The 17,591-nt window shown below is 48.2% G+C and overlaps 1 protein-coding gene across 10 annotated transcripts in view; it reads right to left on the reverse strand.

The window, feature by feature from the left end:
* SIRT5 (sirtuin 5) overlaps window positions 1-16,987 on the reverse strand; it is a 40,035-nt gene extending 23,048 nt beyond the window's left edge. For 2 of the 10 annotated variants that reach the window (XM_019420092.2, XM_019420091.2), the window contains exons 1-3: window positions 16,108-16,297; window positions 9,979-10,128; window positions 5,945-6,078 (exon numbers count right to left, since the gene is read on the reverse strand). In XM_019420092.2, the coding sequence (XP_019275637.1) occupies window positions 5,945-6,078; window positions 9,979-10,093 (249 nt within the window). In that variant the 5' untranslated portion in view covers window positions 10,094-10,128; window positions 16,108-16,297. Of the gene's footprint in view, window positions 1-2,000; window positions 3,137-5,944; window positions 6,079-9,978; window positions 10,129-10,357; window positions 10,483-10,653; window positions 10,998-13,070; window positions 13,897-16,107; window positions 16,298-16,460; window positions 16,593-16,838 lie in introns of those variants that run through there. The other 8 variants (XM_019420086.2, XM_053904891.1, XM_053904893.1 and 5 more) reach the window with 8 other exon arrangements.
* Window positions 16,988-17,591: the final 604 nt, after the last annotated feature.

A 17,591-nucleotide genomic window follows, 5' to 3' on the forward strand; every position in this document is an offset into this window, starting at 1 on the left:
CACCCCCTGCCTCTCGGCTTCAGCGGCTGCTTTCTGAGCCTCCTCTTTCTTCCGGGACCCTAATGGCCCTCTGCCCTCCTTCCCCCACTCCTTCATCCTTAAGGCAACGATCCCCACGGCTACAGCCACAGGCTCACCTGGAGGGCAGCAGAGAGGCAACAGAACATCCTGAACATCTGCCAGCCGGGGGCATGTGATAGGGCAGGAAAGGCAGGTTCATCAGCCCTTCATTTAACAAGAAACTACCTACGAAATGTGGAATTCGTGCACTGAAATAACTATGCACGATGGCCTCCATTCACCCAACTCAAGCACTCACGTGTGCCAGAGTTCCGGGAGCTGGGGATAGAGCAATGCGTAAAACAGACGGGGGTGCCTGGGGGGCTCAGTCGGTTCAGCGTCTGATTTCAGCTCAGGTCATGGTCTCAAGGTTCGTGAGTTTGAGCCCCCTGCGTTGGGCTCTCTGCTGTCAGCGGGGAGCCTGCTTCAGAGCCTCTGTCTCCACCCACCACCACCCCCCCTTGTGTTCTCTAGCTCTCTGCCCCTCCCCCACTCACACTCTCCCTCTCTCTCTCAAAAAAAATAAATAAATAAATAAACATTAAAAAAAAAAAAAAGGGCAGACAAAACTTCCTGCACTCCAAAACTTGGGATTTCCTGAGCCAGGGGGAGAGCAGGAGGCTGACTGCAAAAGGCCTGAAGTTATATTCTGGGCCCATGATCATGGTCATGGCTACGCTACGGGGCACACTTGTCAAAACTCATTAAATGGCACACTTTCAAACTGGTGAATTTTATTGTACGTACAGTTGACCCTTGAACAACGTGGGGGTAAAGGGCAGCGACCTCTGTGCATTAAAAAATCTTGCGTATAACTTTTGATTCCCCCAAACTTAACTACTAACAGCCTACTGTTGACTGGAAGCCTTACTGATAAAATAAACAGGCAATTAACACACATTCTGCATGTTACGTGTATTGCATAATGTATTCTTACAAGAAGGTATGCTAGAAAAAAGAAAATGCTATTAAGAAAATCCTAAGGGAGAGCAAATACATTTACAGTACTGTATGTATCGATACCCAAAGTACATTGTCCATTCACAGCGTGAATCATCTGTCAGTATCTACATCAATATTCTTATATATGATACAAAACACTGTAGATGCTCTATGTATTACTAACGGTAGACCTCAAAAAATAAAAGAGGGGCACTGGGGCAGCTCAGTTGGTTAAGGCATCAGACTCTTGATCTGAGCTCAGGTCATGATCTCATGGTCCTGAGATCGAGCCCCACACTGGGCTCCATGCTGGGCGTGAAGCCTGCTTGAGATTCTCTCCCCTTCCCTTGCTCGTGCACACACACTCTCTCTCTCTCTCTCAAAATGAATAAACATTAAAAAACACGTAAAAGGCAATGTGAAAAGTTCGTATTTATTCACGCATAACACAATTCATACGTCAGTAATGAAGCAGCAGCAACGACTGAAATGGATACGATTGCTCCGCGGTAGCTAGCCCATACGCTGGGTGAGTGGTTATAACATCTTTACGGCATACGGTATCACAATCATATTCATAACACAGTGTTAGAAACACTTAACTTTAAAAAAAAAAAACCACTTGTGGGGCACCTGGGTGGCTCAGTCGGTTAAGCGGCCGACTTCAGCTCAGGTCATGATCTCACGGCCCGTGAGTTCGAGCCCCGCGTCGGGCTCTGTGCTGATGGCTCAGAGCCGGGAGCCTGCTTCTGATTCCGTGTCTCCCTCTCTCTCTGCCCCTCCCCTGTTCATGCTCTGTCTCTCTCTGTCTCAAAAATAAATAAATGTTAAAAAAAAATTAAAAAAAAAAAAAACACTTGCCTGTGGTGATAGGTTGATACACGGTTTCTCAAATTGTAAGAGACGCTCACTGTAGTGTACCGTAATTCTTCGAAAGCAGCGTTCGAGAACCGTGAGAAAACTAACACCTTAGGAACCTCATGTTAACTATCACTCACTTTATGCCTCCGTACGGGTGGGTGATGCACTTCCATGCAAGTGAACACAGGATGGCGTACACGATGAATTCTTGGGTGATAACGGGCACGACACAAGACACCTCCTATGGTCTGAGCCCTACGGTTATGAGGTTCTCACACGAAGACACACGCATGCACGACGGGCCGGCTTATCAACTGTGTGGCGCGATGATCATTTATTATTCACTAAGTGGAAGCGGGTCATCATAAAGTCTCCATCCTCATTGCCTTCCAGAAGGCCGGGGCGGGGGAGGAGGACGGGGGGGTCTTGCTGTCCCAGCGGCATCAGGGGAGGGAGCGGTGGGGGAGGTGGAAGGGGAGGCTGGAGAGGCAGGCACACTGGGTGTGACTTCACAGAAATACATCGCAATCTCTGCCCAACTTTTTTGCCTTTTCATTTCTCTCAAAATGGTCCCATACAGAAGCAATTCTTCCTCCACCATTTGCTTTAGGGACAGTGCCCAAGTCCGTCTCGTAAAAGAAGTCAAGGGGCGCCTGGGTAGCTCAGCCGGTAGAGCATCCAACTCGCGATCTCAGCTCAGGTCATGGTCTCATGGTTGGTGAGTTCAAGTCCCACATCCGGATCATCGGAACGCTTTTGCCAGACTGTCTAACATCAGTTTGTCTCCTGAGCTGCTTTTGCATCTTCGTCCTCGTTGTCTGGCACTGGTTCCGAGGCTCTCACCTCCATCACGTCGACTCCTGTGGGTGCCTCTGGCGTGTGTCTTTAGCGCTCGAATTTCTCCAAGATCCGGATCTTAAAACCCTTCACCTCCCTCCCGCCCCTCCGCCATTTTTGCCAGAGCCATAATCTTTCTCATGGTTTCCCCGACGGGCTGCGTGATAAATCCCAAGAAGTCACACACGACGTCTGGACTTTTCTCCAACAGGAATTTATTGTTTCGGGCTTGGTGGCTCTCGCGGCTTTTTTCTGTAACGACAATGGCACCTTCTGGTGAAATCCTTCCAGACTTCTGTGACGCTCTCTGTTGGGGTTCCCTTCCACAGCGTTGACAATCCTTTCCATAGGACACCATGTGTCGTGAGCATTAAAGGTCCTTCTGACCCCTGATCTAGAGGCTAAATTAGAGACGCTGTGTTTGGAGGTGAGGAGATCAGTTTGAAGCCTTCGGTGTTGGACTCACAGGGTTCTGGGACAGGGTACCGTCTGAAATCAAAGATACTTCATCAGGGACCCACCCAGAAAAAGGATTCTTGGTGTCCAGGCCTTCTTCTTGTACAAGATAAAGACAGGAAAATATTTATATTCTCCCTTCAGAACTTGGGGGTTAGCGGCTCTCTAGAGAAGGGCTGTCTGATCAGAAACCCAACTGCGTTTGTACAAAACCATAGAGTTAGCTTATCCCTTCTGGCTTTAAATCCTGGCGATCACTTCTCTTTCTTACTAGTAAATGTTTTTTGTAGCATTTTTTCCCCTAGAATAGGGCACTTTCGTCTATGTTAAAAACCTGTTTGGGCAGACATCCTTTCTCCTCAATGATTCTCTTAACGGCATCCGGGAACTTGTCTGTTGCCTCTTGGTTGACAGAAGCTGCTTCCGTTAATTTATTTTTGAGAGAGAGACAGAATGTGAGTGGGAGGGGCAGAGAGAGAGGGAGACAGAATCCAAAGCAGGCTCCAGTCTCTGAGCTGTCAGCACAGAGCCTGACGCAGGGCTCGAACTCACGAACCCTGAGATCATGACGTCGGCCCAAGGTGGACGCTCAACCGAGCCACCCAGGCACCCTGACCTTGGCATTTTTTAAAGCCAAACCCCTTTCTGAGGTTATCAAACCATCTCCTGCACTAAAGTCTCCAGCTTTAGGTCCTTTGCTTTCTTTGTGCTCTAAGTTGTCATAGAATGATGTCACTTTCTCCCGAATCAGCTTAGTCCACAGGTATGCCTTTCTTACGGCAATCCTGAAACCGTATAGAAGCTGCGTTTTCTTTTTTTTTTTTTAATGTTTATTTATTTATTTTTGAGAGCGAGCAAGCACGAGCGGGTGAGGGGCAGAGAGAGGGGGAGAGAGAGAGAGAATCCGGAGCAGGCTTCGAACTGTCAGCGTGGAGCCCGATGGCGGGGCTCAAACCCACAAACTGTGAGATCATGACCTAGCTGAGATCAAGAGTCAGATGCTTAACTGACTGAGCCACCCAGGCGCCCTAAAGCTGCATTTTCAATATGAGATACAAACATATTTCATCCAAAGTGCAAGGTTTTTGCACCTGCTGGTATAGCTACAGCAATGGCTTCATGAATTTCCTTTTATTTTTTCTTTTCTTTAAAAATTTTTTAATGTTTTATTTATTTTTGATACAGGGAGAGACAGAGCATGAGTGGGGGAGGGGCAGAGAGTGAGAGTGAGAGTGAGAGTGAGAGAGAGAGAGAGAGAGAGAGAGAGAATCCCAAGCAGGCTCTGTGCCGTCGGTGCAGAGCCCAACAGGGGGCTCGGATCCACGAACTGTGAGATCGTGACCTGAGCCAAAATCAAGAGTTGATCACTTAACCACCTGGGCCACCCAGACATCCTGTGTCACACCATATTTTAAGCAGATATTCGCAACACGTGAGCTCACGGCAACAGCCACAGGAGGTGGCTACGAAATCACTACAGAGGTACCGTGTGCACTGCAGTTAGTTTTACGTGGTTATGATTTAACACTGTATCTTCACATGTGTTTACGTTGCTCTAGACTACGAATGGCACCATATAGGCTCTGCATTTGCGTGCCTAAGTTCTGGCAAATTCTTCTTTTTGCAATAAATTTGAATGGTAGTAAATGATAAAAGACAGACTGGTATCCACATGTATTTTATGCATTCACGACATGCCTAACTTTGTCTTAGATTTTTAGAAATGTCTAGGTTACGGGGCTCATGTGAGAGTTTTTTCAAACTGTCGCAAATCTCTAAAAAGTTTTACGGTACGTATAAAAAAAATCCGCACGTAGGTGGATCTGCACAGTTCAAACCTGTGTGGTTTGAGGGTCATCTGTATATTATACCATAATACAAGTCTGTTTTTAAAAAGTCCGTGCCCATAGTTTCCATTCTAATGGCCTTCGTATAAAGTTTTTTTTTTTAATGTTTTTATTTATTTTCGAGACAGAGAGAGACAGAGCATGAACGGTGGAGGGGCAGAGAGAGAGGGAGACACAGAATCGGAAGCAGGCTCCAGGCTCTGAGCCATCAGCCCAGAGCCCGACGCGGGGCTCGAACTCACGGGCCACGAGATCGTGACCTGAGCTGAAGTCGGACGCTTAACCGACTGAGCCACCCAGGCGCCCCGTATAAAGTTTTTAAACGTCGAACCCTAAGCTTTCAAAACTGCAACTTTGGTTTCAAACATGAAAGTTCACAGGAACTTTAAAAATTTGTAATACTTGGGGTGCCTGGGTGGCTCAGTCAGTTAAGCATCTGACTCTTGGTTTCAGCTCAAGTCATAATCTCACGGTTCGGGAGTTCCAGCCCCACGTCGGGTTATGAACGGACAGTGTGGAGCCTGCTTTGGATTCTCTCTCTCCCCTTCTTTCCTTGCCCCTCCCCCACTCGTGCTGCCTTTGTCCCTCTCAAAATAAATAAATACACTTAAGAACTGTGTTAATACTTAATTTCAAGATCTATAGAAAAGTAATGAGCTATGCTTAGCACGACTTTTCTGATTCCACTTTAAGTTCGAGAAGAAATCGAAATTGTTACACGAATAAATGCGATCTGCACATATCTAGAAAGTAAGGAAAGTGGCTGCTTTGCTTATGCCTGAGACCCTAATCATACAGACTTTGTGTTGAGGCCAAAACGAATAAGGACAAGAGTCATGGTCAACTTCAAATCTTTTTTCCCTCTGGGCCAGGCATCAGGCTCTGAGTCAAACTGTGCTTCCTTCAGTAGAACCTCTCGGTATTCTGGAAACATCACTCACCTGAGCTTGCCATGTTCTCCAATAGCCCCCAGCTCCTCTGAAGGTCGGAACCCCACTTTCAGCACTAACGCCAGCCCCCGAAATGACGACTATGTGCTTTGCTTTTGCAAAAAACTTCCGAAAATCAGCCATACCTAAAGAGAGCATAAAATCTTTATAAATCCACCGTACCGTTTGGACATTTATATTCTGTATCAATCGTTCGTATTTTGACTTGACCTTGCATGAAATTATATTTTAGGATACCCAAATAAGAATCATTCCGATGCCACGAAGATGCCACCCGTGTGGCCTGATGTGAGACCGTATAGCGTCTTAAGAAAGAAGCAGGAACGGGGAGCCTGGGTGGCTCAGCCGGTTGAGCGTCCGACTCTTGATTTTGGCTCAGGGCAGGATCTCACGGGCTCGTGGGTTCCAGCCCTGCATCAGGCTCTGCATTGTCTGCTCGGATTCTCTCTCTCCTTCTCTCTCTCTCTGCCCCTCCCCCACAGGCATGCTCTGTCTCTCTCCAAGTAGATAAACTTAAGGAAAAAAAAACAAAGAAGTAGGGGCTTCAGGCACATGACACTGGCTTCCGATCTCAGCTCTGCCTCCCATCCATCCGCCTGTGACATCCGATGCAAACAAGTGGCCTCTGCGGCCCTAGCTCTTTGATGTGCACAGTACTGCCTTCCCCAGAGCAGGCTCTCGCAGGGGTTCTTAGCAGCTAATGGATGGGACGCATCCTCCTTCCTAACAGTAAAAACAAGCTAGTGTAGGAGGGTTCACCTCAGGCCCACTGGACCCTAGAGTCTTCCCTTCCTCCCCAGATCCCCTTCCCTTTGGGGATCTTGCTAATTGCAGCGTCCCCTCGGCATCATTACAAGCTGAGGGTGAGGCTCCCTCCCCTGTGAACAGATGCTCGGCTCCAAACCTGGACCACGTTCTTTACAACTCAAGCAATAGCTGGATCTTTCAGCAAGACATCACCAGGGACTGGGGGTCACAAAAAGCAGGTGAACCCAGAGCATAACCGGAGAGCAGGTCACAGACTACGGCTGGCTCGCTGTCTGGGATGGGGGGCCTTGTTCTGCACCTCCAGGCCTTCTCCCTCTCCAGCTCTGACCAACAGAGGCAGCAGCAACTGTCCTTCAGTGAGGGCGCACCACGCCCCAGGCTCCGCACCAAGCACTGTGAGTGGACCACCAGGGAGAGTCCGCCCTTGCAATAAATGTCCTCGTCCCTGGTTAAGAGTGACTTGGTGACGCCATTGAGTGGTGCTGGGGCCCCCGGAGGCCGGGCCCAAGCGGTGCAGAGCTGAGCACAAGCTGCCAGGAGAAGAGAAACTCCCGCTTCTGCCCTCCCGCTGGAGAAGCAAAAGCCGGACCAACACTGCTTGCGGCCCCTTGACACTGACGTCTTCTGGAAGTGGCTAACCTGGGCTCCTGCTCTGCAGATTCTGGCAAAAGTGCAAACGAGTTCTTCAGCGGATGCAGACAGAAGGTTTTCTGGTCTCCTGCTGGAGGCAGTGGTGACCAAGGTTGACCCCTGGACGGGATGAGCATCCCCTGAGAGATGGCGCCCATGACAGGAGGATGGGAGAAAGGAGAAAGGATAGCAGGATGGGGGTGGAGAGACAATGAACTTAGACATGAAAGGAATGTGACTTCATTCTGTGCCCCAGGCTGGGAAGACAGATCCTGCTGGTTTCTCATACATCCGTGACGCCTCCCTTACAAGCCCAGAGTCACCTCCACGCCTGGCCCAGGGTGAGAATCTCAATAAAGACCCAACCTGCCCTCCCCGTCCCTTCCTCTCCGGCTGCTGGTAAGAATGCACAGGGAGTGAAAACAGACTCTCAGAAGCAAAGACGCAGAGGCTCACTACTCCCTCTCCTACCACATTCCTGAAGCTTCTCCGGGACCACGTTTCTGGCAGCACAAATCTCAAAGGACTGAAGATGGTGCTGGCACACTGTTCCTGGGGTATAACCAGCCCAACCACCATTTGCCAACCACACCAAAGCTCAGCCCACGCTCACGTCCCTTTCGGAGATAGACCACTGTGAGAAATGAGGCCCACTAAAGCTGACCAACCAGGAGAAAAGGAACCCCGTCTGGGTAGATTCGGGTTTGCAGTCTGATCTAATCTCCTGAAAGAACAAGATGCTTCATAAGAAAACGGGCAAGTATTTTACTTGGGGCTATTTGTGCGACTCCTGGGTTCAAACCCTACAAAGATCCTCAAGGACTTCAAAGTTCACCCATAAAACTTTCTCCAGCTCTAAGAGTCTTTTTCACCCGAAATGTAAACTCTTGTCATCCCACTGATGAAAAGATCCCAGGTCCAAGTGACTCCTTTAAAAGGTCCCACTTTAAAAGCAATGTCTAGAAACAAAAAGGGCAACTTAGGTTTGGTTCTTGGAAAACAGGATGTAAGATATAATACTGTTAATGTGGTGCGAAATCCTAAAAGAAGAAAAAGGAGGAGGAGAAAAGAAAAGAAAAGAAGAGAAGAGAAGAGAAGAGAAGAGAAGAGAAGAGGAAAGAAAAGAAGAGAAGAGAAGAGAAGAGAAGAGAAGAGAAGAGAAGTGAAAAGAAAAGAAAAGAAAAGAAAAGAAAAGAAAAGAAAAGAAAAGAAAAGAAAACATTTCCTAACTACTACAGGAAAACACAGCAGGACACTTTGCACTTCCAAACCCAGACGGCCCGCTCTGGGCAGAAGCCAGGCACAACCGTGGGTCTCACTACAGCCTCTAGCAGCCTGCCCTGTTCTCCACAGCCAGGAGCACCAAGGGATTGGGTTCTTTTTATTTCTGAGGGTGGGCAAAACAGAAGCAGGGGCCGTTATGTCTGAGCACACTTGCAGGATTAGAAAAATCCAGAAGTTGAAAATGAGGCCAAAAGAGGTCAGCTTGGCCTTTCAATGCCACCCTGAATTCAGCACTCTTGAACAGGCTCATCCAAGGTCCTTTTAGTGTATAAATCTGTTAGACTCTATACTCCCTGCAGACTAAGGGCCCCAGGTAGAGATACAAATCCTACCTCGGGGCGCCTGGGTGGCTCACTTGGTTAAGCGTCCAACTCTTGATTTCAACTCAGGCCATGATCTCACAGTTCAGGAGATGGAGCCCCACATCGGGCTCTGTGCTGCCATCACGGAGCCTGCCTGTAACTCTCTCTCTCTCTCTCTCTCTCTCTCTGTCTGCCCCTCCCCAGCTTGCTCTCTCTCTCAAAATAAATAAGTAAACTTAAAAAAAAAGTCATTATGAAGGGGTGCCTGGGTGGCTGAGTCGGTTGAGTGTCCGACTTCCGCTCAGGTCATGATCTCATGGTTCGTGGGTTCGAGCCCCGCATCAGGCTCTGTGCTGACAGCTGGGAGCCTGGAGCCTGCTTGGGATTCTGTGTCTCCCTCTCTCTCTGCCCCTCCCCCACTCGCACTCTCCCTCTCTCTCTCTCTCAAAAATACACATTAAAAAAAAATTTTTTTTTTAATCTATCTCTGAAGTAGAAAATCTACTCCACATTACCCTGTAGGACAGTCTCCTGCTTTCCCCTCCTGCTGAGAGGTGAGGATTTTAAAGTACAAATCAGGGCGCCCGGGTGGCTCAGTTAGTTGAGCATACGACTCCAGCTCAAGTCACGATCTCACAGTTTGTGGGTTTGAGCCCCACGTCGGGCTTTGCGCTGACAGCTGGGAGCCTGCTTAGGATTCTCTCTGTCTCTCTCTCTCTCTGCCTCTCCCCTCCCCTCTCTCTCAAAAATAAACATTTTAAAAAAATTTAAATGCAAATCTTATGTGAGAAGCTTGAATGCAAACATTCTGGGAGAAGCAATAAAATGTCTTCAATGGGCTTGCACTTGACCTACTAGGAGATGATCCCAGATCCTGACCTGCAGGGGGCTTGCCTGAGGGCAGGAGGGCAGTTGTGGCTTTCTCCAAAATCTTGCCCAGCACCCACTCCACTACAGACATTACCCCCTCAAAGTGTAGGAACGTTCAGGTACTTTAAATTCCACCGGAGATAAAGGAGTGGCAGGCTGAGAAAGACCTACTTGAACTTGGTCGAGCCATCGTCGGGCAAATCCGGGTTCTGGTGGAGACTGGAGACTTCAGTCCACTATGCAGCCAGGAGAGTAATCGACAGGGGACAATCTGAAGAGGTTGCATCAGGTTTTCTTTGTAGTCCTAACTCCAGAGATGGGCTTCAGAAAAAAAAACACAGACACAAACAGAAACAGTCAACTTCTATTTCTACACGTGTATATAAAAGTAAGAAGGCCCTTGACAAAAATCATTAGTAACAGATCTTGAGGGCAATGCATCCTCTAAAGCAACGGTTTTCAGTCTGTGTTTTCAAGCTGTTCCAGGCGCCCTGGAGCAGTGGTTCTCAAAGACAGGTCCCCAGACCAGCAGCAGCACCTGAGATCTTACTAGAAATTGCAAAGTCAGGGGCTCCACCGCAGATCCACTGATTCAGAAACTTTGCAGGTGGGGCCCCCGTCTGTCTCCAGGTGATTCTGATGAATGTTCAGGTTTGAGAACCGCTGCCCTAGAGGCTTGGGAAGGGGTAAGATGTGAGAATTCATTCAGAAAACGAGTTCTTCTGCTTTTTAAAACGTATGTAAAGGTAAGAAAAAGGTGTGTCTTCTCAACTTTGGGTCAAAAGACAGTTTCTACGAGAAGGTAAACTCTAACTGAGAACAGAACGAGGCAGGGAAGACACATACTATGACAACGAATGGGATCAAGATGACATCAGGTCTAAGGAACTTGTGACTTAAAGCACAGTTAGTAGATTCTTATCCATCCCCGAGGAAACGTATAAAAGGGAAACAGACACAGAGAAAGACAATATTTAGATCAATGACATCAAAAGGGTAGTTGGCAGGGCTGACTTCTATCTAGAGGGCAAACTGTTGGATAGACTCAGAATGAAAAAGTCTGTAGATCCAGAAAATAGAAAAAGAACACATTTACCAAAACTTCATAATCCCTTTGGAAGACAACCTATCAAGATTACAGGCGCTGGGAAGGCAAGCTGGTGCAGCCACTCTGGAAAACAGTCTGGAGGTTCCTCAAAAAACTAAAACCTTACAACCCAGCAACTGCACTACTAGGCATTTCTCCACGGGATACAGGTGTGCTGTTTCGAAGGTGTGCTGTTTCGATTTGCCGGACGATGGCTCGACCAAGTTCAAGTGCACCCCGATGTTTATAGCAGCACTATCAACAACAGCCAAAGGATGGAAAGAGCCCGAATGTCCAATGGATGAATGGATAAAGAAGACGTGGTATATAGATACAATGGAATATCACTCGGCAATCAGAAAGAATGAAATCTTGCCATGTGCAACTACGTGGATGGAACTGGAGGGTATTATGCTAAGCGAAATTAGTCAGTCAGAGAAAGGCAAAAATCATATGACTTCACTCACATGAGGACTTTAAGAGACAAAACAGATGAACATAAGGGAAGGGAAACAAAAATAATATAAAAACAGGGAGGGGGACAAAGCATAAGAGACTCATAAATATGGAGAACCAAGAGGGTTACTGGAGGGGGTGTAGGAGGGGGTATGGGCTAAACGGGTAAAGGGCACTAAGGAATCTACTCCTGAAATCATGGTTGCACTCTATGCTAACTAATTTGGATGTAAATTTTAAAAAATAAAAAATAAAATTAAAAAAAAAAAGATTACAAGTGCATTTTTCCCTTTGCCCTAGCAATCCCAAGTGAGGAAATTTGTAAAACAGGGAGACTTGCCCACATCCAAAATGATGAATCTGTAGGTTGTTCTTTAGATCAGTTTGACTAACAGCAAGAGACTGGAAACAACCTAACTGTCCACCTGTGGGGGACGAGTTCAGTAAACACAATGGCACAGTCACAACATGCAGCTTGACAAAAAAGAAGGTACGTATGATTCTACCAATATGACATTTTGGAAGGGACAAAACCATGGGGACAGAAAGTATGTCATGCTCACCTGAGCAGGGAGGCGTGAATACACAAAGGGGCACAAGGGGATTTTGGGGGGTGATGGAATTGTCCTACAAGTTGATTATGGTGGCGGTTATGATTGTTGTCTGTCAAAACCCACAGAACACTACATGAAAAAAGGGTTCATTTTCCTGTATGTGAACTATAAAATAGTTTAAAAATAAAAGTAATGGGTATAGGGTTTCAGTTTTGTAAGATAAAGAGAGTTCTGGAGATTGGTTATGTAACAACGTGAATGTACTTACTGAACACTGTTGAACTGTACCCTTAAAAATGGCCAAGATGCTAAGTGTTACGTTATGTGTCATTTCCTACAATTTTTTTTTTTTTTAAAAATGGGGGCGCCTGGGGGGCCCAGTCGGCTGAACGTCCGACTTCAGCTCAGGTCATGATCTCACAGTCTGAGAGTTTGAGCCCCACGTCAGGCTCTGTGCTGACAGCTCGGAGCCTGGAGCCTGCTTCGGATTCTGCGTCTCCCTCTCTCTCTCTGCTCCTCCCCTGCTCATGCTCGGTCTCTCTGTGTCTCAAAAACAAATTAAAACATTTAAAAAAATTTAAAAAACACACAAATGAACCAAGTGATCACATGTGATTTGCTGGCTGATTCAGTATTTAGAAGCAGACAGCTCCCTGACTTCAGAGTGAGGGCCGGTATCAGCTGAGCAGAGGATGTTCGGAGAGGTTAAAAATAAATGTCTGGAAGATGAGGCTCAAAACTCTGTTAGTGCCAAATCAGACTATTTAATTCCACAACTCACTCCGGTATGCAGATGTCCCATGTTAATAAATAAATAAAGACATTGTCTCTAACCTTTTTTTTTTTTTTTTTTAACATAAGCACCATACCCAATGTGGGGCTTGAATTCACAACCCGGGTTCAACAGTTGGATGCTCTACCGACTGACCCAACCAGATGCCCCAAGACAGCCTCCCTAACCTGGAGAGACGTCTCCAGAATATAAATACTGTTTTGTAAAAGAAAGGGGATAGGAGGTACCAGAGTGCTACGCGACCACAGTACTCGTTGGCATTTGCGTTAAAAACGTGGAAGAATTCCCAACTAGTAAGTGAAAAGAGTTGGAGGTGGGGTGGGAAATAGGATGTCTGGAGACACGAGGGGAAGCAGGGATCCACCATACTTGCCTCTGTATGTTGTTTACGGTGCGAGTAAAACACACCTGTAGCTGGGCAGGTTGCGGGGAGAGAGAAACACCATGGAGACCTACGGGGTGTCTCAGTAACAGCCTTCGAAAGGATTTATTACAGGATCGAGGCGTGTGTTAGGAAGGTCAAGCAGGGTTCACGGAAGCGGGACCGCGTTCTGGACTGGATGCGGTCAGAGAACACGATGCCTTGGTTATTTTAGTGGATCTTACCGAAAAGGGGCAATGAGGAAAAAGGGGCTGGCACCACGACTGGTCAAGAAGCTGCAGTCCCTCGTATCAGCCAGGGCAGGAGAATGTTTTGTCATTTTTGTGGCTTGGGAGACGTGCTTGTTTTTGTCTGGGTTCAGACCTAATCACTGAGCTGTCTTGTTCTCGTCCTGTTTCACCGCCGGTCACAGGGTGGCCTTGTGTGATGTCGGTGTTCTGGGAAATTATTTATGTTCAACAGCAGAACACCAGGGTCCATCACACGGTGCCAGGACAAAAACATGGAGGCAAACCCAACGTCCATCAGCTTACAAAGGGGGTAAAAACACTGTGGTTCGTCCATACGATGAAACACTCGCCTACTTCTTGTCAAAGACATGTAGCTAGCTTCTGAATAAACGGTCTTATTTTTTTTCTCAGACATGAAGGTAGGATTTTAAAAGTCACTAGGAATTTGAGGCGCCCGGGGGGGCTCAGTCGGTTAAACGTCCAACCGTGGGTTTCGGCTTGCTTCACGATCTCACAGTTGGTGGAACGGAGTCCTGTGTCGGGCGGGCTCTGTGCTGACCGTGGGGAGCCTGCTTGGGATTCTCTCTCTTTCTCAAAATAAATAAACATTGTTAAAAGTCATTAAGCATTGTAAAGAATTTAACGAATTAAGATCCAAGCAACAGAGGCATCAACCTAAAGCAGCTGGGAACACTGCTTTGTCCGTAGCTCTCTTGCACAAGAGTCTCAATGATGAGTCTTCTACTAAATAGCTATGAAATGAAAACAAATCTTTTTTTTCCCCCTATTTTTTCTTTAAAAAAAAAATGTTTATTCATTTTGAGAGAGAAAGAGAGAGCCCGGGTGAGCAGGGGAGGGTCGGAAGGGGAGAATCTTGATTTCTGCTCAGGTCATGATCCCAGAGTCCTGGGATCCAGTCCCGGGTTGAGTTCCACATGGAATGTGGAGCTTGCTTGGGATTCTCTCTTCCTTTCTCTCTCTCTCTCTCTCTCAAATAATAATCATCACAAAGTAGAAAAAAGTTTTACTTGATCATATTTCAATATTTCCCAAAATCACTAGTTTCTATTTTCTTTGCCCAGGAAATGCAATCAGCAAGTACTTCTTGGGAAGATAGCTTTAGGTCTTATGTGAATTATGCCAAATGTCACACACACACACACACACACACACATATATGCATGTATACATACACTCAAGGACTATAATACAATTAAAATACTTTCTAAACATCTATATTCTTTGTATTGCAAATCTTTTATCGTACTAACTTATCAATTTATTAGTAAAGTCTAAGTTTTCCTTTTTTTAAATGTTTATTTTGAGAGAAAGGGAGAGAGGGAGAGAACTAGCAGGCGAGGGACAGAGAAAGTGGGAGAGAGAATCCGAAGCTGATAGTGCAGAATGTGACATGGGGCTCGAACTCACAAACCGTGAGATCATGACCTGAGCCAAAATCAAGAGTCGGACGTTTAGCCAACTGAGCCATCCAGGCATCTCAGAATGCAAGTTTTTCATTGTCTATCTGAAGTAGTCAATCAGTGAGATAATTTCTGGTCTCACAAAACCCACTCCGCTTCCTGTTTTATTGGTGAACATCTCACATGATGTTTTTAATGAGTGTAGGAACCATTTTGCTAAGTTTTCTGTTAATTTAAAAGATGTTCTGCAAATCTTTCAGTGAATGTGCAGACTAGAGATTAAATACAGCAGTGCCACCTGAAACTTACTTCCCAGATTGGAAATGCTCAGAACATAAGACTATTTTCAAGATACTCCCACAAAGTATTTATTGGAAATATCTTCTGTGCCAACATTTATCTGCTTTTCGGGGGTGGGGGGGCTGGTCGGAGTGGCCTACCTTCTACAAGCTTATGACCCTGTTCAAGTGTAAAAGCAAATTCCTCTAAGCAGCACAGTCCACGGATGTGCTGAGTCGGAGAATGGAGAACTCCATTACTCTGCCTTTTATCTTCAGGGTGGGAGACAGACCACAGGGGAGAAAATAAACTAACTCATCAAACAGTCATTGGGAGCTTTCTGGGTGCAGGACTGGTTCCCCAAACACTGACATTCCTCTGGGTGAATGGCAGTTCCCTGTTTAACCAGACTTTTGAAATCACCTACTGAATTAGAAGAAAAGAACAACGTCTCTCTGTTCCCTGCGTATTTTTCAATGCTGAAAAATACTATAAATGAAAGGCTCCATCAGGAAGTCAAGAGAAAAACACTGATTTAAAATACGTAAGTATATGGCAAAGGAACTGCAAAAACTGACACAAATAATTTCTGAAACCCTAGGAGTTAAGTGCAATGTACCAGTCCCCACTAGCACACTTATTCCCTCACCCCTCTACCAATTGCTCTTGTCAAGGCCACCAGTGACTTCCATCCACCTTGCTAAACCCAATGGTCGTCCGGATCCTCTTACTTGGCCACGTCCAGCCTCTGACCCATTTGATCACTTCTACAGGAAACATTTGCTCCTTCTGGTTTCCAGGCACCACACTTTCCAGATTTTCCTCCTACCTCCCTGGGTCTCCCATCCGCCCCTCCAATGTCCAACAGGCGCTCCCACCTCACACAGCCCCGCCTGAGCTCCAGAACCTTCCCCACACCTTCTCCGCGCAAAGCCTTAAGGCATCGTCTCCTTGAACCTGACCTCTCCCTTTCACATCTCACACCCCAGTCTGGCCCAGGCCACCATCATCTGCGACCCGGGCTGCTGCGGTGGCCACACTGGGTCCACTCGGAGCCCCCCTGCGGCTCCCCCTACAGAGGGGGCCCGCCAGGCCCACCTGATCCGGCCGAGTGACTTTGAACCTCGCTTCCTGCCCCCTCCCTCGTCTCTCGGGCGGCAGGTGCCCGCGAACTGTGCCACCACCGGGCTCGGGGCTCCGCACGGGGCGCGGCCCCGCCCGGGGAGCCTCCTGGGGTCCTCCCGCAGAAGCGAGCTCCGCTCCCCTCCCCCTCGCCCTCCCACCCGTCGTGGGCCCCGGAAGAGGGGAGCGCGCATGCGCCCGCCGGCACCGCCCCCCCGGCCCGCTTCGGCCGGCGGAGCTTCGAGTCCGCTCCGGTCGGTGCTGGGCTGGGACCCCCGGCGGGGAGCGGAGGACGGGCCGCCGAGCCCGCGGGCCGCGCGGAGACGCACCTGCCGGAGGCGGGAACGGCGGCGGCGGCGGCGGCCCTGACGCAGGGGGCGGGCCGTGGAGGCCGCGGGGCGGGCCGGCCACCTGCCCCGCTGCAGCGGCCCCTGCCGGACACCCAGCCTGGCCGCGCTCGCGAACGGCGGGGGCCACCCCCGCTCCTGTCTGTCCGCCAGCGACGGTCGCTTTGCGCGACCGCGGAGCGGAGCCGGGGGCGGTGTCTTGCCGCGTCTTTGCGCGCTTCCCCGAGGTGTCGTGAATTACTACCTGCTTTCGTCCGGCCGGATCACACAGCTTCCGGACAGAGCACTTCAAACACTGGAAAACGCAATCTCCAAAGATGGTTAGCCGGGTTTCCGGGCAGCGACCCCTGAGATCTTTACCTGGGTGTCCCAAGGGAACAGTTTGAGGGTCTCTAGGGCAGGGTGTCCCAGGTGGCTCCACGTGTCTGATTTCCCTTAAAATCGCTCAGGTTTCTTCCTTTTGATTCAGGCTGACCACCAGCACGAGCCTTCTTGCAGTAGAACTGCCTACGGGTGTGCCCGTGGATCTGAACCGGAAGTGGCCTGAGAACCTGGGTGCAAAAAACATTACCTTGACATTTGTTTTCTGGTGTCAGACCTCAACCACTTCCTAGTTTGGCTGGAAATTCAGCCTACTTTGGAAGCCTCTCTTGCTCCTGTAGGCTCTCGCAGCCCCTCAGGGGCTTAGGGAATCCAAGGATATGGGAGGAGGGCCTCACATGTAACTATTTCCCTCCCCCCTACCCCCTCCACGTTATGTGGCACTTACTTTGTGACAGACGCTTGTAAGTGCTTAACATACCTTAGCCAGTTTTTTTTTTTTTTTTTTTTTGAGTTTATTTTGAGACAGAGAGAATGCATGGGAAGGACAGAGAGAGAGGAAGAGAGAGAACTCCAAGCAGGGTCTGTGCTGCCAAATACAGAACCGGTCACTGGGCTTGAACTCACGAACTGTGAGATGGCTGACCTCAGCCAAAACCAAGAGCCAGGATGCTTAACCTACTGAGGCGCCCAGGCGCCCAGCCTTAACCAGTTTAAATCTTCCCTGTTATCCCTACTTCACTGGTGGGGAAATAGAAACCCAGGGAAGTGATGCCCGAGGCAGAAAAGCTG

Source organism: Panthera pardus, unplaced genomic scaffold (genome assembly GCF_024362965.1).
Source record: "Panthera pardus isolate Hobbes unplaced genomic scaffold, ASM2436296v1 HiC_scaffold_17, whole genome shotgun sequence".
NCBI lineage: Eukaryota > Metazoa > Chordata > Mammalia > Carnivora > Felidae > Panthera > Panthera pardus.